The sequence below is a fragment of the Lathamus discolor genome, chromosome 3, assembly GCF_037157495.1.
Source record: "Lathamus discolor isolate bLatDis1 chromosome 3, bLatDis1.hap1, whole genome shotgun sequence".
NCBI classification, from domain to species: Eukaryota; Metazoa; Chordata; class Aves; order Psittaciformes; family Psittacidae; genus Lathamus; species Lathamus discolor.
In genome coordinates this window covers 112481189-112503632 of record NC_088886.1, presented here as the reverse complement: position 1 = coordinate 112503632, position 22444 = coordinate 112481189, and the positions used below count along the sequence as shown (strand labels likewise).

At 38.0% G+C, this 22444-nt stretch overlaps 1 protein-coding gene across 1 annotated transcript in view; it reads right to left on the bottom strand.

The window, feature by feature from the left end:
- NEB (nebulin) overlaps nt 1–22236 on the bottom strand; it is a 130523-nt gene extending 108287 nt beyond the window's left edge. Inside the window, exons 1-24 of the mRNA XM_065671220.1 lie at nt 22179–22236; nt 20812–20877; nt 16243–16287; nt 14769–15005; nt 13631–13738; nt 12282–12386; nt 11862–11966; nt 11655–11759; nt 10827–10931; nt 8937–9041; nt 8651–8758; nt 7806–7922; nt 7061–7162; nt 6871–6978; nt 6659–6763; nt 5884–5982; nt 5368–5472; nt 5163–5270; nt 4202–4513; nt 3863–4069; nt 3111–3215; nt 2660–2767; nt 1545–1856; nt 152–358 (exon numbers count right to left, since the gene is read on the bottom strand). Coding sequence (XP_065527292.1) covers nt 152–358; nt 1545–1856; nt 2660–2767; nt 3111–3215; nt 3863–4069; nt 4202–4513; nt 5163–5270; nt 5368–5472; nt 5884–5982; nt 6659–6763; nt 6871–6978; nt 7061–7162; nt 7806–7922; nt 8651–8758; nt 8937–9041; nt 10827–10931; nt 11655–11759; nt 11862–11966; nt 12282–12386; nt 13631–13738; nt 14769–15005; nt 16243–16287; nt 20812–20844 — 3051 coding nt within the window. The 5' untranslated portion in view covers nt 20845–20877; nt 22179–22236. The remainder of the gene's footprint in view (nt 1–151; nt 359–1544; nt 1857–2659; nt 2768–3110; nt 3216–3862; nt 4070–4201; nt 4514–5162; nt 5271–5367; nt 5473–5883; nt 5983–6658; nt 6764–6870; nt 6979–7060; nt 7163–7805; nt 7923–8650; nt 8759–8936; nt 9042–10826; nt 10932–11654; nt 11760–11861; nt 11967–12281; nt 12387–13630; nt 13739–14768; nt 15006–16242; nt 16288–20811; nt 20878–22178) is intronic.
- Nucleotides 22237–22444: the final 208 nt, after the last annotated feature.

The window sequence follows — 22444 nt, the reverse complement described above, 5'->3', positions numbered from 1 at the left end:
ATTCTTACCAACAAATGGCAATCTTGCTATTTTTACCATTTTTAAAATGTAACTTCTTTTTTTGGATGGAATGTCAAACAGTAACACAGAAATCATAAATACGGTAAAAATTAAAATCACTATATTGCATTGATAATGAAAAATTCCTTACATCACTCAGTTGCTTGGTGTTGTGCTGAGCTAAAACCATTGGCATTGAATCTGGTATACTTGTAAATTTGATGGTGTCTGGGTGTTGACGGTATTTCTTTTCATTTAATGCCTCCCCAGCCTTTTTAGCTTTTTCAACATCCAGAGAACCAAGAGGACTCCATCCAATACCCTTGAACCAGCTGTTATACTCTTGTTTGTATGCATTCTGAAGGAGAAAAAACCAACATGGACCAAGATTTTCCCACAGAACTGTAATAATTCTGTTTAAAGCAATAATCACATAGCCCAGCTAGCATATTCTACATGAGCAGGAAATATTTATAAATTCCTGAAGGGAACAGCAGATACTTTTTATGCTTCTCTAATTTTATAAAGAAGAAAACAAGTGTATTTTTGATTCATGATTCGTGAATCCAGTATTTACTAACCATCCTTTTCTTTAACCTATGTGAAAAATTTCACCAACCTTCAATTCTTAGTAACTTCTAAACTACTATATGGTGACTGTTTAATTTGTTCTGTGTTTCACCAGACTCTATGAGACTCGGCCTTCTACAGAAGTTCCACAGAGGCTCAATTTTTGATTTTTTTCTTATAGTTCCTCCTACAGTAAACTACTATGCAGAGTCCACAGACTGCAAGTGAAAAATTTATCATGGCTACAAATTATGCAGAAGGTTATCCCATTTAAACATTCAGACAAAGTTAATGCACAGTCTGAATGTAAGGATATTGTGTACACTCTTTTTTTAAGACCCTTCCATGTTCTAACTCTAAAATGAGTGGTCCTCCATAGGCATCCACAGAGTCAAATTCTGCAGTATACAAGGAGGTGCAGAGTGCAACTATGCATGCCCAGTCAACCATTTGAAACTCTGTATCTGCAAGGAGGACCAAGAAGCTCCTAAGAGATATCTCCTATACTAGAGATCTCCAGAATATATTTCTAACAATATCAACAGCTTAATTTTGTCCACTCCTTCATCCTAAGTGGTTAACAATAGTCCCCCTACACTATCCTATCTATCTCCTGTAATAAAAAAGCAAGACAACTTAAAAGAAGTCTTAAGGAATAAAACAAAATTATGTTAGTTGCAAAATAAAGCTTTGTGAGGAAATGGGGGGGGAAGGGGGGGGAGGAATTAGTTTGAATTCAGCATTCTAGAATTCAGCTCCCCACTGATGTGCCAACATCAAAATCCTGTTGATATGAACTCACCTGCAGTTTGGTATTTCTAAATGCCACCAGCTGATAAAACTCATATCTTCTCCAAGACATAAGAAAATCAGACCATCCCAATACAGTAACGGCAATTTTAATGGAATATAAACTCATACTTTATCTTCACAGTATGCGGGAAAACATCCACAAAATTGGATGAAATACTTACATCACTCTGAATTTGCATCATGTTCTTTGCAAGCTCAACATCCATGGCATCTGGCAGATAAGTGTAGTGATGGATCAGTTTTTTGTAATGAGCATTAGAAGCTACATCCTGAGACTGTTTAGCCGCCTGGATACTGTACATGTCAGGAGTTGCATGATAGTTAGTCTTGGTCTTCTCATAGTCTTTCTTGTACTCACGCTCAGACTGAATCTTTGCTACATTCATGTAGTGAACAAGCTTAGGGTCATCTTGCAGGCTTCTGAAACCAACCTGTTTTCCTTTAGCCTTCTCATATGCTTCTTTATATTTATACTAGAAACAGAGGAAAGAGAGTGGTATGGCTACTTATGTCCACACTAACACAAAAGAAAAGCTCTTACAATTGGAATTGTAATTCGAAAATTGTAATTGGAAAAAGAAGCTGCAAGCAGTTCTGAGAGATAAACTCTCCTAATTGGCACAAACACGAGCTTTTCTTGCTGCACCATCTAAGCCTGTACACTACAGGTTATGCACACCACAGTAAGATCTATCAGTATCAGCTTTTCTTTTAAGCAAGGGAAAACATTTCCTAAGCATTCCTGTGCAGAAAGATGTATGAAAAATACCAGAGTAATTGAGACAATCCTTCTCAGTCATTTGAAAGCAATAGCAAACAAATGGAATATGACTGGAGAGCTTCCTCTAGTTATACAAAACCACTAGTACACATCCCACCTTACACAATTTGTACTACATGGCCCTCCAATTCATGTATAAGCCATGCTCCACTGGATAACCAAAAGCACCCTGAACATGTTGTCGTCTGTAAATAGGTGCCAATGTAGTGTGTTTCTGGACATTTGTCACAGAATGATTGCAAGAACTACTGATTTCATTTCTCCTGTGTCAAGTGGGTTAAGAAACACAGTACAAAAGCATTTGCCTATCTAAAGCAAACAAGATGAGCATAAAATAAGTTCTGTGTAAACTAGGCCTTTGGGAAAGACTAAGACTTGCTTTCTCATAATGCTGACTCCAGTTGAGACTTGTGCAACACATGACGTCTACCAGACAGTCTGTAAGGGACAACATTCCACTAAATGTAGGATAGCATACCTGCAGTAGATACTTACATCACTAGCAATGTTTCTTGAAGCCTTGGCTAGAGTAATTGGAATAGCATCAAGAGACACCTTGTTCCCTTTAGCTATTAGATCATGGTAGCCTTGTTTATAATAAGCCTAAAAAAGAAAATCCGTATTATTCCAGAGAATTTAGTACTCACATGACCTACATTCAAGTCAAAGCTATTCCTAAGCTACTCCAGGCAATTCTTTAGAAGCAGGTGCACAGGGGATCATATACAACCATCGGTCTTCATTTATAAGAACAGATTTATCTATTAATTACATTAATTAAATGATATCTGGTTGGAAATCCAAGTAACACAAAGAGTCAAAAATTACACTGACAGAAGTTGACTATATAGAACTGCGTATCTGTGAAAGGAACATGCAATCTCTTAACACATTAGTCAAAAATTCATTAACAATGTGTAAAAAACGTTGTAAAGAAGTCACTTACGTCACTGATATTAGCTGCATTGTATCTAGCTTGGATAAACTGTGGAAAATCCGGGGTTAGAGTATATTTATGCTTAACTTCCTCTCCAGAAGATCTATATAATTTCTGTAAAATATATGATACAGAAATAAATCCTTCTTTCCCTGTGCAGGTTACTGTAAATTAACTGAGGGTTTATGTTTGATTTTGCAAACAAATGTACATTGACACCTATTTCATAAATATTGAGGCTGCACTGTTCATACAGAATTGTTAGTCTTACTGAGGAATGCATCCTAAAAGCTTCATGCAGTCTTTACTCAATAAAATTAAGGCCTTTAATGGACATAAAGCCACATTTATGAAAGAACAGGATAATAAAGACTAACACACAACAAAGCTTCCTGGTTATAGTGATTGACATACTATGATTTGTCAAACATTCTGTAGTTAACTTAATATTGCAGGTGGTAAAACACGAATAAACAACCTGGAAATTAATAAAATGCATTTCAAATGTACTTAGAATACAAATGGGCGGAATCAACCCATGTGAACTTAAAAAGCCCCATGATTTCCAGAGAGATTTAGAGACCTATACAGAATGATATACAGACCTTATTCCCAGGGAAATCAGCACAAAACAATGACAACATAGGGAAACACTTTCAGGCTAAGAGTACTTTAAAAAATTTTACAGACAATTCCCAACTTTTCAGTACATATATCTTTACAATATCTTTACCTTAACACCCACTTCTTTCTCTACTTACATCATTGAGTTGAACTGAATTCTGTTTGGCTTGGACCATTACTGGAGAGTCCACCACACTTGTAAATTTAATGGTGTCCGGATGCTGGCGGTATTTCTTTTCATTCAAGGCATCTCCAGCTTTTTTAGCTTTTTCTACTTCTAGTGATCCAATGGGGACCCAACCAATGCCTTTCATCCAGTTATTATAATCAGCTTTGTACACATTCTAATAAAGGAGTGAAAACAATGTTTTAAAAGTTAGGAAGTATTAAAAACAATTCAGGGACCTCTCCTGAGTCTTCACAATTTTTGCTTGAGGCATCTCAAAAAAATTCTGTTCACATGAGGCTTTACTTACATCACTCTGAATCTCCATCATACTCTTGGAAAGCTCCACATTCATTGCATCTGGTAAGTAAGTATAATGGTGGAGGAGGTTCTTGTAATTAGTGTTGCTGGCAATCTCTTGAGCCTTCTTGGCACCAACAACATTGACCATATCCAGTGGAATGCTGTACTTAGTTTTTGTCTTCTCATAATCCTTTTTGTACTCTCGCTCAGACTGCATCTTGGCTACCTTCATAGAATGAACGAGTTTGGGATCGTCTTGGATGCTCCTGAAGCCAACAAGTTTACCCTTGGCAAGTTCATAGGCTTTTTTATAGTTAACCTGTTAGAATATAACAAAATAAGGAAAATATCATCTAAGTAACTTAGCAATAAGTAACTAAAAGCAAAGGCTACCCATTGTTTTCTACAGAGTATACCACACATCTTAATAAATCCAGACATGTATCTCTTTACAATTCAGTGACACACAAATCAGCTAGCTAGCTTTCAAAGTAGCATTGTCTCACTCGTACTGATTATAAGAGAGAGAGAGAAGTCTAAAACACTAAGGGACCTCTGCAAGATCATCCCCAAAAATCTACCAAAAATCCAGTGATGTCCTAGAGTCTCCCATCTAATTTATTATTAGGCCTACAATTCATGACAGGGAGAATTCAGGGATCCATTGCTCATAGAGCTGTCATTGCTGACCTACTCGTCATGATTTGCCTTAACTATACTGGAGCGCAAGATGGCCTACTTATTCACGAGAATTAGATAATGTAAAAGACTTTTCTAGTAATTATACAAATATGTATTGAAACAATGAAACACCATGAAAATAAAACTGTGTTAAATACATCCAATAACATGCTCAAAAAAAGCAATAAAGAAGTTATCCTATGTGTCCTGAATAAACAGAATTTCAAACGCTGTTTAAGTATAAACTCTTGTGAGTTAAACAGCTCCTTCAGGAAGGATATACTTACATCGCTGACAGCCTGCCTAGCAGCCTTGGCAGCTTGGATAGGAATAGCATCACTTTTCAGATCATATCCCTTTGATTTTAATTCTTCCAATCCCATTTTGTAATAGTTCTAGAAGAAAAGGTGAATTTTTAATGAACAGCTACTAGCTAACAGAAATTTTATCTTGTAAGTTGAATTAATAACTTTAGATTCAAAATATACTCACATCACTAATATTGTAGGCATTAACTTTAGCCTGTATAAACTGGGGCACATCTGGAGGGAGGTGGTACTTATGAATAATTTCTTCACCTTTGGCTTTATATATTATCTACAAAAAAAAAAAAATGAAAGAAATTTAGCAACACAATATTTAGAGATTGCAGATGCTTAATAATGCTGAGTGATACAGCTTAAAGAACTGTTCTATGGTATAAACCCCATTGACTTAACTGGTGTGAATACATTGAGAATGATGGACACAAAATTACAAACATACATACTAAAACTTGACATGAACAGCCAACTGAAAAACTAAAAAAAAAATCTGATTTCCAGCTGATCTCCCACTGGAACAGAACTGTGAATACACATAAATGTTTTTGTGCTCGTGCGTGTGTGTATATATGCACATATTCACCTACACATTCATTTCTCTTAAAACTGGATAAAGTAAAGGTAGTCAAGAGTGCAGAAACTGCTAATGTCAGAGTGCTGCAACATATTTCCTAAGATTACTTACATCACTCAGCTGTTTGCTATTGATCTCTGCTTGCTTCTGTACTGGAGAGTCAGTCACTTGAGTAAATTTGGTTTGATCAGGATGTTTTTTGTAGGTGTGCTGAAGGAATAGAATAAACATATTTACAGAAAACGCAAATAAGCAAAACTATCTTTTAAGACATAGCAATCTTGCATCACTTAGGATAGTTAACAGTTGTGGCATGTGTGCAGATAAGTACTGTCCTGCACAATGGTTCTCATGTTACTTTTTAACATAATCAGAGAGCAAATAATTTTTTTAAAGTATTTTTAAAGTATTAATGTAAAATATTTTAATATGCATATAAATATTATAATGTATGGCATACATGATAATACATTATAAATATTATAGCCTATTCATTTTAGTATATTATATACAAATATATAAAGCATTTTCCAAGTATTGACAAAGTAAATAAAATTAGTATTAATAAAGTACCTTTAATGTATTAATGGAAAAATACATAGACTTCAGCAGGTAAATGTTTGAAGATCATTAATTCGGTTTGGCACTACTTTAATTTTATGGTTTTACTTGTTAAAAAAAAGATTATGCTGTATCTGCCTTGATCACTAGATGTCAGAAAAGGCTCTAAAATACAGCTGAACATGGTTTAAAAGTCATACATGCTAATAAGACTAAATTAAAAATCAAAGTTAAGAAGAATCACTCTGTAAATTTCTGCATGCCTGAGGCACAGATACTCTGCATGTAGTTGGCTACTTGATAACCATTACTATCCCATACTTACATCCTTACACTGATCTAACTTCTTAATTGCTTCATACTCCTGAGTTATGGTCTGAGGGAAGTAGCATCTTGTCTTTTCCTCTTCATACTCTGCTTTGTAATTTTTCTAGGAATAAAATCAACATTCAGTAAGAAGCCACTTACTTCTGTATGTCATGAGCTTTCTGTGACATGACAACATGGTGGTGAAAACAGCATAACAGTCACACTTACATCGCTCTTCATAGCTTCAACTTTCATGCAGTGTATCTGATGTGGGTCCTCAAAGCTGCCCACATAGTGTCCTAAAATATTCTTTTGATATGCATCTTTGTATTTTACCTGGAAAAATAGTCAAGAGTTGATAAACAAAAGTAATCAGGAGTGTCAGTACTGAACAACACAACATAAATCAAATGCTTACATCACTAAAATTCTTCAGAACACTATCAGTCTGGAACTTTGGTGTGTCACAGTAATTAATGCTGGTTCCTTTTGATTGTTCATAGGCTTCTTTGTATAATTTCTGCAGAAGAAAACAATGTCAGATAATGAAGTATATTTCATTGCAACTCACAACATATTAAAAATTACAAGAGTAAAAAAGTGAAATGATTGCAAAGAAAAGCTTCCCCAGAAAACTAAAAAACAGATGGCACTTTTTCCCAATGTTTTTTTAAAAGATCTTTTTTTGGTTACTATTAGGCCTGTAATAGAAGACAGAAAGGACTGACTAAGGGGTTTTGAACTTCTGACACTTAGAAATAAGCAGTCTACTTCTATACAGATGCAAACAGCAAGAGACAGAGACAGTCATTACAGTAAGTAACCAGAATACAATATTATAGATAGTACCACATATTTAATCATTATTGCCATCAGTTGAAGCTCCTTAAAACATTAAGCTGTCATTTAGTGATTCATTTTCCAGAGAGATCTAAATGAACTATTCAATAACTAGCTATCCCAAAATATGCTACAGCTATCGTCCCATTCTGCTTTGAAGAAAGGACTCCTTACCTATACTGTCCTTGTGGGTGGTATTTCATGATAAATACTGATCTACAAAACTAGAAATACTAACAGATCCAAAGGAGAAGCCTTGTGAAGAAATGATGACTTATTGTACATGACTAAAAATCATCCAGCTGTACTTTGATAATACTTACATCACTCAGCACATTTCCTGCAGCTTTTAATTGCTTCAGCAATGGGTTCTCTGTAGCAGGAAGGACGTTATAATCTGCAATAGCTTTGTTCTTTTCATAGTCTGCTCTGTATTTTACCTTTAAAAAAGTAAAAAGGGTGAGGTTTTAGAAATCAGTAATAAAAGCCAAATGCTCACAAACCTGTACTATGTTGAAGGTTTCAGGAAAATTTCCCCTGGTTTTTGACATATGATTCATGATGGCAAAGGACCATGAAAGGCACTCAGATCACAGGAGGGCATGGATGATGGGATGGGAGGCAGGGTCACAACCTAAGTGAAAGCTATTCAGTAGATGTCCCCACCTCTAAGCACCTCTCCAAACATTGTCATTTTTCAAATATCAGCTGACAGCTCAGAATAGTAATATTTTTACAAGTAATGACATAAGATTATCTTTGTTGATGCATATACTATTGCAGAAAATGCAGAAGCCAAATTTTGTAATTTGAATAAAGCACAAGGTCACTGAAATACACTGAGCAAGGATGAATAAATATGAAAATACTGAGCCAAATTCAGCTAAAGTTGGTCTTGGTCAACAGTACGAATTTGTTCCAACTAAAAGTTAGGCACATAACATAATTAGAACAAACAATGAAGCAAATTCTACTTCACTGAAAGAAAATTATATTTCATGGGTACTACTGTGGAAGACCATAAGCAATGGCTAGGAGCTTCCTGGGGGAAAGCACACAAGAATACATGTTTTGCATGTAAGAAAATACTTTTTGACACTTGACAAAACAGTTTCAGCACAAACTGGCCTGACTTCAGCACTACCCTCAAGCTAAACACATGACATACCTTACTGACGTTGTTTGAAACTCGCTTATTAGCTTCATATTCTGGAGTTTCAGTCTGCATAAAGTAGATTTGGTCTTTCATGTTTTCAAAGTCTTCTTGGTATTTTCTCTGTAAGGAACAGAGATGAGCAGACACTTGCATTATAAATCAGACATCCATGAAGTCGCTTATTTAGGAAAAGAGAAATACTATGAATGGAGTAGGCAAAAGTAATCAGTATTTTCCAGGTTAACATAAACAGTGGATAAAGCTGTTCACGTCAAGATTTTCTGAAGAATTCACTTACCATGCTTAGATTTTCTGCGTTCATTTTTGCAATTGCAACATCATAGCATGGAGTTTGAGTCCATTTGCCTTTGATCTTGTTTTTATAGTCTTCATGGTAAATAATCTATAATAAAAAAAATAAATTAATTAATGCCTAAGATATAGTTCAATTTTCACTTGACAGATTTGTTTCTGAAAGTCTTCTCTTTAAAGTTGCTTCACATTTTATATCTGCCTTACAATCACTTTATCAGTTATTGTTAAAAGCACCTTAAATATGATCTGGCCTATTTACTTCAATATTCAGTTATTTCTCTTAGTACCTTGCCTGACCAAAAAAAGGATAAATAGGTGAAATAAGTCTCCTCTTCTAGAAGACAGTTATTAACAGAAAATCACTCGATGAGGTATCACTAATATATTCACTTAGTTCAGTTTTCTCATTGGTCACGTAACACTGGGGCATAGTATTGCCCATGGTTAAGCCAGAATTCATTGTTACTGCTGCTGAAACTTGTTGTAAGCAATCTCTTTAATATACGAGTTGCCTGGTGTATGTGATTTCTATTAGACTAGATTCAAGCACATGGAAATCAAGCAGCAACTGTTTAAACAGACAGTTCCTGTTTTGACTCAGTGTTCCAAATACATTTTCAGCTACAGTTGCTTATCATAAAAAATACAACTTCTCCAGTGCCTTTTTGATTGTTACCACATTGATAAAGAACATATATGCCAAAAATAACCTTTAAAAGTTATACATTTTATTGTTTTGGAGATACCTATATAGCTTACTATTTTATTCATTTCAAAGAATTACGATACTGATCTTGTTTTTCACACTTCTAGAAATTTTCTTGATGACAATTTAGCTTTTAAGCTATGGAAGAATAAGACCAAAGAAATTTTCTCTAAATGAAATTTTTTCACCTTCCAAATGGGTTCACTACAGTATTTTCTTAGTGGTTTTGAAACCATAAGTGAATACTTTAACACTCTAATCTTAAACAGCAAATCACTTTCAACATACAGCAATAAAATCATGCATGTCTCCTTCATAATAGCTGAATTCTGAACTGAGTTAAAATCCTATTTACAAGATTATGCAACTTAGTTCTACCTTCCTCAGTAAAACTTGGGTTTCCTGTATTTCACTTCCCCTCCTGCAATCCTCAGCTGTGTTTTATTCTAAGTATACCTAAAATTCATTGACAAGGACTGGTGCCAGAGTCTTTGTCACACAGTTAGGATGCCACATAGTTTTGGATGCCACATAGTTATGGAACTGAATGTTCAGTATTATTTGTTAATTCAGATGCAAATCAAGAAGCGGTTATCTAAGTTTCCAGACATTTCCACTGATTGGTATCCATGGACTTAAGAACACCCAGGATATGTATGTGTACAGAGGTTTGCCAGTGAAATAAACATTTAGAATGTATTCTGCACAACTGACCTAGGCAGCTTTTCAGCAAATGGGGTTACCCCCTTTGAGCAAGTAAATCACTCCAAAACTAGATATATATTTACATGTCATTGCTTACAGTTAAGAGAACAGCAAATTTAATGTTGTTTACTATTTTCTCCTGTAAACACAGCGTAAATCAGGAGATGAAAAAAAAGGGAAAAAGAGGGAGAATAGGAATTAATGTGTGCATGGTAGAAGCAGGAACATTTTGTGAAAACTAAATTCATTGACAACAACAAAGTTGCGCTTTTCACCTAAGACTGGGCAGGATTTTCTATGAGACACCTGAAGAAGAAAGGAACTGACTGCTGCCACTGAAAATCAAAGGGGTCTTTGCACGTGAGCTCTGGTCTTTTCTTTTGCTTTCCCTGTCTCTAGGTACCTTTTTGCCTCTCTAATTCAAAAAGTGAGAAAGAAAGAAGAGCACTGCATTCTACTCACATCACTCAGCTGCCTTGTCACTTTCCTGGCTTGTTCCACATCAGGTGGATCTGGCAGAGGAGTATATTTAGATTTTCGTTCATCATGCCCTTTTTTGTAGACAATCTGAAAATACGAAAGAAGTAAACATTTACAGTAACTAAGCATCAGGACATATACTCTTAACTTCGCTAACACCACCATTAACGAAAGCACTTCTGTCCACAGCTACTGCAGAACAAGCTCTTTCAATCAGTGTATTCTAGAAGACTATTGAGAAGCCTTTTGAGAAGGGACAGTGGAAAAGAATCAGTTCCCTAGACAAGTTTTCAGGTATATTACTCTGCTGCTCCTGATAAACATGGAATAGTGAACTTCTGAACGTCTGCAAAATTCACCAAAATCTTTGAGACCTGAGATCCTCAGTTAAAGAGTTCTATGTATCCAAGCATCAGCAAATCACACAGCCTCATGAATTCCTGACTTTTCTTAACAGAGACAAATTTGTAGACCCATGACAATGAACTGGGCTTACAGCCAAACCTGAGAATTTGTCCACACTTTTGAGAGATACTCAAAGTCTTCTTATGGATTACCTCAGAAAATCTTTAATGATTGATTATTTCATTCATTCATAATCCAGCACCAAATTACCAACAGATTTATCCTCTAATATAGAATAGATATTTTTCTATTGAAATAGCACCGCTATCAGAACTATCAATGCACACCTACACATTTTTGTTTTCTGTTCCATTATGAAGATTATATTTAGTCCAAGTCACCCACGAAGTCTACCAAGTTACACCATAGCAGTCACCCAGGTGCCAACCAGGCTTTAATACATACGTCACTCAGAGTCTTCTGAGCCTGAGCCACCCTCCTGAGCTCTGGACTGTCATTGTATGGATAGAATAATGTTTTGTCTCCTTCCCAGTCTTCAGTATAGAGTTTCTAAAAACCAGAAAAATGCCAGAATACTTATTATGAATTAATCTCTGACTGGGAATGCTTCTTGCATTTCAGCTGCCTAGGCCTGGCATATTTTTAACTTACCTTGCTGAACATTGCTGTGTTTTTTATTGCATTCACAAGCTCTGGAGCATCAGGGGGAAGCAGGTACTTGTCCTTATTCTCCTCCCAGTTCTGTTTGTATAACACCTGGAAAGAAAGATCAGCATATCTGTTACTCTATCATCAGAAAAAAATATTTACTTTTGTGAATAAACTACCTGCTCTAAAGATTTTTTTCAAAGTGAAAGTCTCAAACCAGTGATGCCTGAAGACATCAACTGGAAACAATATTATATCTATACTTGCATTATCAACTTCTCTGCTATCTCTCCCTGTGCTTCTAAATTGTTCTATAAGCATTTCTTTAGCACCCTGAGCTCAAAACTTTATTCGTATCAGTAACCTCACGATCCACTAAGGTTCACAACCCTTCCAGAAAATCAGAAATCAGAACTCGCTTACCTTGCTCACTTGCTGTGACACCTTCTTTGCATGTTCTATATCCATGGCCTTTTCATCAACATGGCAAATAGTTTTAGCAACTTCACCAGCCATGCGGTATTTAACCTAGGTCAATGCACAACCAAATGCATTTATTCTTAAAGCAAAAACTGACACTTTTTTAAAAAAGCAGCATATTAACATTTTGACACTAACTACTGTAAACACCCAAAACATGAATTCAAGAAAGCATTTAGGACTAGTTGTTTCTTCAAAATTAAGCACACGGAAACAAATGGGGTTTGTGAATTGACTGACAAAGAAATGCAGCTTCGAGAAAGTTTCAAGAGATGTGAAACCAAGTTAGAGGCAGTGCCCTTCTGTAATCACAGAGTTCATTCTAAGAGTACTTCCACCCTGCATAATGAAATACAGAGATCCCCATGCTATGCAGCATATCTCAATTTCAAAGTCCATTACCATGTAAACACTAGCTACAGTGCCAAAACCAACACAGCCATATTACCATGCCAAACCAGCACCTTGGACACAAAATCACCCTAATGCAGTTATATTACTTCGGCTTGACAGCAGGCTCAGCAGCATTAGTGTCTGGAATGCTGCATCACATTCCTCAATACATCCTAAGTCAGGACCGGAGTAGAATTTAATGTACACTCTTCTGAACACTGACTGGGTTAGGTGACTACCCTCCCAGATTTAGGAGTTCCCATTCCCAGGGACTCAGCTCCCTCCATTTACTGTACAAAGAATTAAGAAGCCTCTGTAGGTGCATTTCAGTTTCCCAGACTGCAAGGTGTATTGTTGAAAGCTAAAGCAGAGCTGCAGCCTTTTTCAGTATCTGTTTAGGAAACTGACTTTCAGTTGCTTTATGACAAAATGTTTACATGTTTTAACACAAAATTCTAGGGTTATTTACCCAGCACACAACTTAACCTCAACAAAAGTTCACCAGGCACAACATTCATGATTACTGTAGGACATTGTGTGTGGAATCTTCAAATTCTGTGACACAGACATTCCCATCATCTCCCATGCCTGTAACTTCTGAACACAAATTTTCAAACCTCTTTAGGCACAATGAAGCAGGGCTATTATTCACCTAGAAAGGAAACATCACATCTCCCTTCCTGAAAGGCCTAAATTCCAACCCACATCACAGAACTCAAACTTGTCATATACTCTGTATTCCTTCCTCTTGAAATCTGATAGAGTTTCTGCTAAACACTCAGACTGCCCTATCGCAATGTCATCAAAAATGTATCAATTCTTATCTAACATTTAAAATTGTGACTTAATTTGCTTCTTTAATACTCACGAACATTTTTTCTTACACAATTGTTACCCACCTCACTGAGCTGGTCTTGCACTTTCTTTATTCTCCGAATTTCTGGGGTATCAATTGTGGAAGCATATGGCTTTCCTCGTTCTTTTCTAAATTTTTCTTTATACTTGTTCTGAAAGAAAAAAATGACAAATGTAACTAGGACATATCCTGAAGCCCTGGAAGGAATGTGTGCAGCAATTACTGATTTATTTACCTGGTTAGTATAGGAATTTGCGGCAGATTATTCAATAATACCAATTAGCATTACACAATCACATTTGCAGAGTTATGCTTATTTTAGCCAACTGACTTTCTTCCATCTTACATCCACAATAGCAAAATATTAATTTCCAAATTTAGCCTGCTTAGATCACCTCTAATTGATTATATTCTCCTTGGGAGCTTAGTATTGATAAATTTACAGTTATTTGGTTCAGTGACCAAAGACACAGAAAATATGTGGGTGAGGGTAGAAGTCCCAGATCTGTGATCTCACATAACCCTTTAATAGCAAATGTTGGTAGGTAACATACATTAAAATATAGGAAAAGGATCTGACACCGTCTACATCAGTGCACAGCAGTCATTTTCCACTCTTCACAACATCATAAAGACATCATACAGTATCAGTCAGCTGGACTTTGGTATCCTGCACCAGGGATTTAGGCTTGTTATCGTTCCTATATACAGTGAACAATGATTTTTCTTGGATATAGGCAGAGGGATAGAGAAATATACTATTAAATAGTATATATATAATAATTCATTTATAGTATATTATAAAATAGTCTATTTCTCTATATAGTGAGAATATAGATTGAATAGTATATTCAATGAGGTTTGCTATTCAATAGACACTAGTCCTTGTTATCATCATTCACTCAAATATCCAAGTCAGAGAGTGCAGGAGTCAATTAATTTACAGCTCTGCTAATCTTTAGCCATTTCTTGTGCCTAATGATTACCTAAGGCACTTAAGCAGGAAACGGGCAAGATGGGCTAATTCAAAGAAGGAAATTTCCCACTTCAGGCAAGTAACGTTCATACACATGACAAAAAAAGTACAGGAGACAAAATAGTATCATGGAGGTTTGCAATAATCCCCATTAAATATTTTTTAAGTTGGTGTTCCTCAAGAAATAAAAGACATGGGAACTTACTTCACTGAACAGGTCCTTCATTTTATTACTGTGTTGCAGGTAAGGTGTCAAAAACTTAGATGGGTCCACTTTTGTTCGTATTGTCTTCTTTCTGACTGGAGGTGCTGCATCTTCAACAGATTTTTCACGTTCAACAGATTTTTCACGTTCAACAGATTTTTCATGTTCAACAGCATAGGCAGTAGTTTTAGGACCTGTGAAGTCTGTACTAACGGTCTCAGTGATCTCAGTGACCACCTGGGAATAAAGAAAAACAACATTCCTTGTTTTACAGCTATAAAAGTTTAATAAGAAAAGCATTTTTCATCTCCTCTAGCTAGTTAAAGGATGCCCAGTTCTTACCCAGGAACCACCTGCGAGACAGTAAATCAGAGACACTTTTCCTATGGGGCAAAGTATGCTGACTATACATCATCCAACCTAAAAAACCCACAAGGAATTAACTGACTGACTGGTCTCTGTATCAAATTCATGCAATTATTCTCCAGAGGCACTGGAAGAGTGGGACTCCTGCTGCCTTTGTCCTATATGCATAACAAAACCTGAAGCTATGTTACAAAAAGCTGTAATATATTTCTAAAGCTTGGAGAGGCTTGATTCTGAAAACAAAGCACTTTGTACAAAAAAAAAAAAAAAAAAAAAAAGAAAGCAGTGTTTCTGTTCATATATCTGTCATAGTTTACACACTGCCAGTAATTCAGTGATGCACAATACAATTGCTCACCACCCACTGAACGATACCCAGCCCGATCCAAGCAGCAATCACTCCCTTCCAGGTAACTCCCCCCCAGTTTCTATACTGGGCATGATGTGCTGTGGTATGGAGCCCTTTGGCTAGTTTGGGTCAGGTGTCCTGTCTCTGCTTCCTCCTGGCTTCTTGTGCCCCTCCTCACTGGCAGAGCATGAGAGACTGAAAAATCTTTGATCAGGGTAAATGCTACTTAGCAACAACTACAACAGTGGTGTGTTATCAGCATTGTTCTCAGACTAAAGCCAAAACACAGCACTGTACCAGCTACCAGGAAGAAAATTAACTCTGCCCTGGATAATTCTGTTCATTTTTAACACTAAAGATTGGATTTTGTCAATATGTTACCCAAATAACCTACCTGCCTATGTTTCCTATTATTAACAGAACCTGTTGCTTCATTTTGTTAGCTCCTGTACAAACTGGGCAGAAGCAAATGGAAGACGCAGGGTGGGATAGAAATCAGGACAGTCCTTTTCTGATGGACACAGCCACAGCTCCCTCTAATGGAAACAAATGAGTGGCAGATAGGATACTCAGAACAAGCTAGGAGTCCTCCAGATCATCCCACAACAGTCTTGAAAGGGAAATAAAGTTTTAAGAAGCACCTGTTCACTGATATTTGTGTATTTAATACAAAAAATTAGTCCGTGGAATACAAAATTTAGCATTACTTAGTAATTTCATGCATATATAAACCACATGCAACATTACAGGGACTTTTACCTCATATGGCTCACCCTCCTCAATAGTTGTCTCTTCAATGTAATACTATTAAAAAGAGGGGGAAAAAAATATCATTGTTAGGCCAGATGATCAGAATAGCAAATTGCAGCTTCTGTTGAGCTGTTTTAAAAACACACTTCTGGGGAAATAGGACTGTAGTTCATAGGTACCTATGTGGTCACATTTGCATCGCTGGTAATTCTGAACATCTGTTTGATGGGGTTTTTTTCATTAATGATTGGATTTTTTTCCATACATTCCCTCCAAGTAATTAATAAAGAATCATTATTTATTTTAACTACAAGAGGGAAGACAATGATGACTGCATTAAAAGACACAATTAGCATTCAAAACCCCAGGAGTTTCCAAGTCCTTTGTAATACACCGAGAGGACTGTGGTAGGTTTATCTCTCTAATGCTGCCCTCAGAGTTTTTCCTGCCTACAGATCCCTGAAGAACACCAGTAACTAGTGGCTGCTGGACTTTCTACTACTAGCTAGACTTTGTACTACTGATCACAATTCTGAGCTGAGCTCAGCCAATTTTCCACCTACTTTATTGATCTCTTGCCCATCCCACATCTCAGAAATTTGGTGATAAGAAGACTACAGGAGACTGTTTCAGGAAACGTCCTAAAGTAGTCAAGTGCAACATCCAATGGTCTCCCCTTGTCCATAACAGCAGTGAACTCATTATAAAAAGCAGTGAGTTTGGTCACCCATGATGCGCCTTTGATAAATGAATGTTCACTGCTCCCCAAGACCTTCATGTGTTTAATGTGTTTAGAAATAGCTTCTAAAAGTATTTGCTCTGTAGCCTTCCCAAGGCCTGATGTGAGGTTGACCAGCCTGTAATCCCTTGGATCTTCTTTCTTGCCTTTCTTGAAGATGCATATGACATCTTTCTCCAGTCAGCAGGGACATTCTTGCATGACTATGAGCTTTCAAAGATGATGGCAGCCTTGCAATGTCACCAGCCCATTCCTTCAGCACCCATGGATTCATGTCCTCTGATCCTATTGAGCTGTGTACATCCCCGTGCGTTGTCAACCCTAACTGTCTTCCTCTGCTGTGGCTACTACTTCACTCCCATGTCTCTGTTAGGAAGGTAAAAGATGTGGAAGACCATAGGACAAGCCTTTATCAAACCTGAGGCAAAACAGGCCTCAAGTACCTCAGCATTTTGCCTGTTCCTTGTAATTCTGTTTATCTTGCTCACTCTCTGAATCTTCAGCTCCACAGTCTCATGGTCACTGTGCCCTTGGCTGCCCTCGACCTTTGCATCTTCCACCAGTTCTTCCTTGTTTGTGAGCAGCATGTCCAGCAGAGCATCTCTCCTAGCTCATTAATCAACTGTACTAAGAAATTCATCTTCAAAGGACTTTCCCAGAATCCTCTAGGTTGCTCATGCCCAGCCACAGGCCCTTCAAGGAGAACCTGTGGTGGTTAAAGCCACCGTTAAGCACAAGAGCTGTGCCTGTGCGCCTTTCTCCAGCTGCTTAAAGAAGTTCCCAGGGTGTTACATCTACTCTGAAGTGGCAGAGCTTCACGTGGAGCACGAACCTCCCTCCTGTTACCACAAACCACGAGCTTCCTGCTTTGTCCATCCTGATGGTCACCATCCATCACACATTTAACCACTGTCTCCAGCTGGCACTCCTTCCTTGCCGTGTGTGGCTCTGCCTCTTGCTTTTCATGAAGGTGCTATCAACAAACTCTTCCTCACTTCCATTACGGTGCAAAGCATGCTCACTTCTTCCTTCTGGCACCTGCAGTGCGACTGACCCGAGCAGAACACATCCTCCCCTGGGGAGGCAACACGGACTGCGTCTTGTTCCTCCGTGGGCTTCGCTCCCCGCTGGCAGCTTGCCGTGCTCCGCAGCGATCGTGAGCCGGAGAAGCCAGAGTCAGCTCGGAGAGAAGCAGCGGCGCGAACACTGCGGCCGCTGCCGCCCCGCTCGCCGCAAGCCGCAGCCACACGGCAAATGGCAGCCTCACGATGGCGTCGTCCCGCCGCTGAGGGGAGCCGGGCCGCCCCTCGCTGCCTAAGGAACAGAAACGCACTTCAAGACGTTTCGCCGCCCGCCGTCGCAAAGAGGAGCTGTTCCGTTCGAGAGGTGCTTGTCTTGCCACTGACATCCGGAAAGGAGAAAGCGTAAAATGCCGATTTTATCTCCGGCAGTCTACTCAACAACGGTTTGCTGAGGGTCACATGCCAAAACTGTGGGAACAAAACCCCCTTTGAATCAAGCCCTAAAAAACCTTCATGTTAATTGCTCGTCGACGTCAGGTTCATGTAACTACCCCATACTTTTCAAGCTTTGTTTCACGGTTTCAACCTTTCAAGGGCTGTTTTGAGGCAATTACTGCTCGCTGGCCCTACACCGTGTTTGACCCTCCTTTCACAAAGCCTCGAGTAACTCAGCAGCAAAGGCTTGTGTCATTCACTGTGGGGTTTTGCGCTCCACAAATACCTACGATGTTCAGTGCAGCCTAATAACTCCAGAGAGAGAGAAAGTAGTGTCTTAAAATCCTCAACATTTTCTCAGCCACTCAATACTCAGCAACAATTTTCTGCTCTTTTGGAAGATGGATTTCTGACAGTACTCCTACTGGTTTAAAACAGGCGGTTCATACAGAAGTGTAATTCTAGCTAAGAAAACTCTGGGAAGGCTGAAGCTGCCTTACAATTATACCAGATGCTATTGTTCTGTTTTCTGTAACTTTTCACTATGACTATCTCAAGGGAAGCTACTAAAGCAATACTATCTCAGCCTACTCTGCTCTCGTGAGACCTCACCTGGAGTATTGTGTGCAGTTCTGGTGTCCTCAACATAAAAAGGACATGGAACTGTTGGAACAAGTCCAGAGGAGGGCCATGAGGATGATCAGGGGACTGGAGCACCTCCCGTATGAAGACAGGCTGAGGAAGTTGGGGCTGTTCAGCCTGGAGAAGAGAAGGCTGCGTGGAGACCTCAAGGCAGCCTTCCAGTATCTGAAGGGGGCCTATAGGGATGCTGGGGAGGGACTCTTCATCAGGGACTGTAGTGACAGCACAAGGGGTAATGGGTTAAAACTTAAACAGGAAAGTTTAGGCTGGATATAAGGAAGAAGTTCTTTACTGTGAGGGTGGTGAGACACTGGAATCGGTTGCCCAGGGAGGTTGTGAGTGCTCCATCCCTGGTGGTGTTCAAGACCAGATTAGACAGAGCCTTGGGTGACATGGTTTAGTGTGAGGTGTCCCTGCCCATGGCAGGGGGGTTGGAACCTGAGGATCTTGAGGTCCTTTCCAACCCTAACTATTCTGTGATTCTGTGATTCTATGTGGTTACAGGAAGGTGGTGATTAAAAAGTAAAACCAAAGAATGAAACACAGCTGTGTAGACAAAAAGCCTAACATACCATAATTCCAGCAGCGACAAACAAACACGGATAGCAAATAAATATACATTTTGTTACAGAAAGCACATTATGCTCAGGAAGCATAAAGGCAATTACAAGTAACATGGTAATAGGAAACTTAATGAAGGACTGGTGTCTTTGTGGTACAATGTCTTTAAAATGGACTTTATGAACAGTAACACTTATTTTCCAAAACACATTAAACTAGTTTAACTGGTAAACCGTTTGACTTGACTCCATTCAGTACATGAAATGTACAAGATCTGCAGTCAGGACTCAGTGCTGTCACATTGCCTGAAATTAACAGTTTAATTAACATTTTAATTAATATACTGTGTAGAGATAATTAGTTGTAGGATACCTACATTTGTACTGTCTGCTTTTTTCCTCAAACACTGAGCAATTTGTTACAATCATTTATGTATTTCATAACACATAATTTCATTTCAGAGTAGTTATAATCCAACAGGTGAGACCACACTGTTTATTAATCTGTTTCAATAGCGAAGTCATTATTCCAATGGCATTTGCTCATAACAGGAAGTTCCTGGGGATTTTTTAATCAAATTGCTGAGACTAAATAATTAGGCATGAAACTGTTAGTTTAAATGCCCTATTGGCAAATTAGTCCCTGATGCAACTCCACAGACATCTACAGGTTTAAATCTAGCTGCATCTCTGCGGCTCCCGTGGTTATATTGGTTAATGGTGGCATAAAACTGCTGCATTTCTGCATTTCAGTGGGCACAGAGGTGAGGCTAGAAAGTGGCTTCCAAAGTCATCCTCTATAGCATGGATTGGATGACAGAGGGCAAGCCAGAAGGGAAAAGAGATGGCCCACTGCATCTATAATTACATAGAAGAGTAGTTACAAAAGCTCGCAATGTAGGTGTGGGTTGGTCACAATCCTTATTTAAACAGAACAGCTATGACAGGAACCAGGGAGACTTTGCTCCACTGAGAGCAACATTGTTGTTGCTGTTGTTGTTTACTCATTAAACCATTTAATAGATACCTAATCATACCCTAATCTTCGGAGAGCAAAACAGCAAGCAACCATCAGAGCAGTGCTCAGAGCAGTGCTCAGAGCAGTGTCTCATTAAAGCGATTAATATATTCATTCACAAGGCAGAAAACAAATATTTCTACTCTCAGATTTTCTTCTTACCTCCACAACTTCCTCATATTCTTCTTCCTCCATTTTGAGGGTATTCTTCTGTCTCTCCCCCACTCACTGGTCATGCAGCAAACGAAAGCGTGAAAACAGCATTAGCCCAAGACTGAAAATATGATGAACTAGTGAAGTTCATAAAATGCCTGAGGTCATGGTTAGTAACTAGTCAGATTATTACAATGTTGTTGGCTACTTAGTGAAAGAACTTGAACAACAGAGAGAAAGTCGAGATCTGGCATTACTATGACTGTGGTGGGAAAGCATTGGATTAAATTACAAATATACTGATATATTTTACAATTTTGGACAAATACCTTATTCTAATAGTTGTAACACCAATACTGGAATTCAATGCAAATATAAAAGAAATTGAAAAACAGAGGAAGAGAAATAAGATTATTTGAAGAATTTTCCTGTGACTATTTTATACTATTTCATGACATTATTCAAGCTCCTGTTTGAATGGGAACTTTATCTAGATATTCTACTATATTAATTCATAAGTAAAAGCATAATATGGAAAAAGTTTGTAAATATTTTAAGGGGCCGTAGGTTAATGAGACAATTTTTGTCTTCCCAGCATTATTCTATATAGATGATCTGGGTTGTTTTTTTGTTTAGCTCTTGTGACTTTTTTCTCTCTGTTTCTTCAGACCTGAAAAATATGAAAATCCATACTGTTGGCTAAACTACAAAGTACAGATGACTGTCAAAACCTTTAAACAAATTAATTAACACAGCGATTTTGCTGTGAGGCAAAGCTACAATTTTCCACCAGAGAGTACAGCTCTGTTCCTAATGCTGGTAGGGCATGAGGCTTTGGAACAGCTGTTCCTGAGTCCAAAGATATTTGCCGTGTAAGCTAATACTACCAAATGACAGGGTGGTTTTGTTTAGCTGGCTAAACTGCATTTCCTTCTGGGGCAAGTAAAGTCTAGTAATCAGGTTAAATATAGGAACATAAAATGTTGTCCCCTTTTAGTTTCAATGTGTTGAGAAAAATTACCAAAAAAAAAAAAAATTGTTAAACCAGACTCTTAACTATTAATATACATGAAGAATAACTCAGAAAGTGGCATGTTGTATGAACAAGTAGGCCAAAGTTTATGAATAAACCCAAGAAGCAGAATTGTATATAAGGATACAATCTATAAAGTCACTACTGTAACCTTCAGTTACACTTCCAAAACACAGTTCTGGGTCCTTTCCTCTTACTGCAATTTGCTACTAGTCATCCAGACAGAAAATCTGACTTCCATGGGCATGGCACAGCAACTACACCCAAAAAACTACAGAATTGGTAAACAGCTCAAGATCCTATTCTAAGGAAAACAAGTGAAGTGTGATTAAAATGTTCTTACCAGCAACATCTAGTAAATTTCCTTAGGAGCAAAGCCTCTCCAGTCCTCCCTCCTGAGCAGCACTGGGCAAGAGCAAGCCTGATAGAGCATCAGCTCCTAATTACGTATGTGAATAGCACAGCCAATCTGGCTCCAGTCTGCTCAAGTTTCAGCCCTAAATATACTTGGTGACCCCAGAGGAGGCCACCTGTTCTCAGCAACATGAAGGAAAAAGGAGCTGGGCACTTCAGTGCTCCCGAGGAAACCCAAAACACACCAGAGCTTGA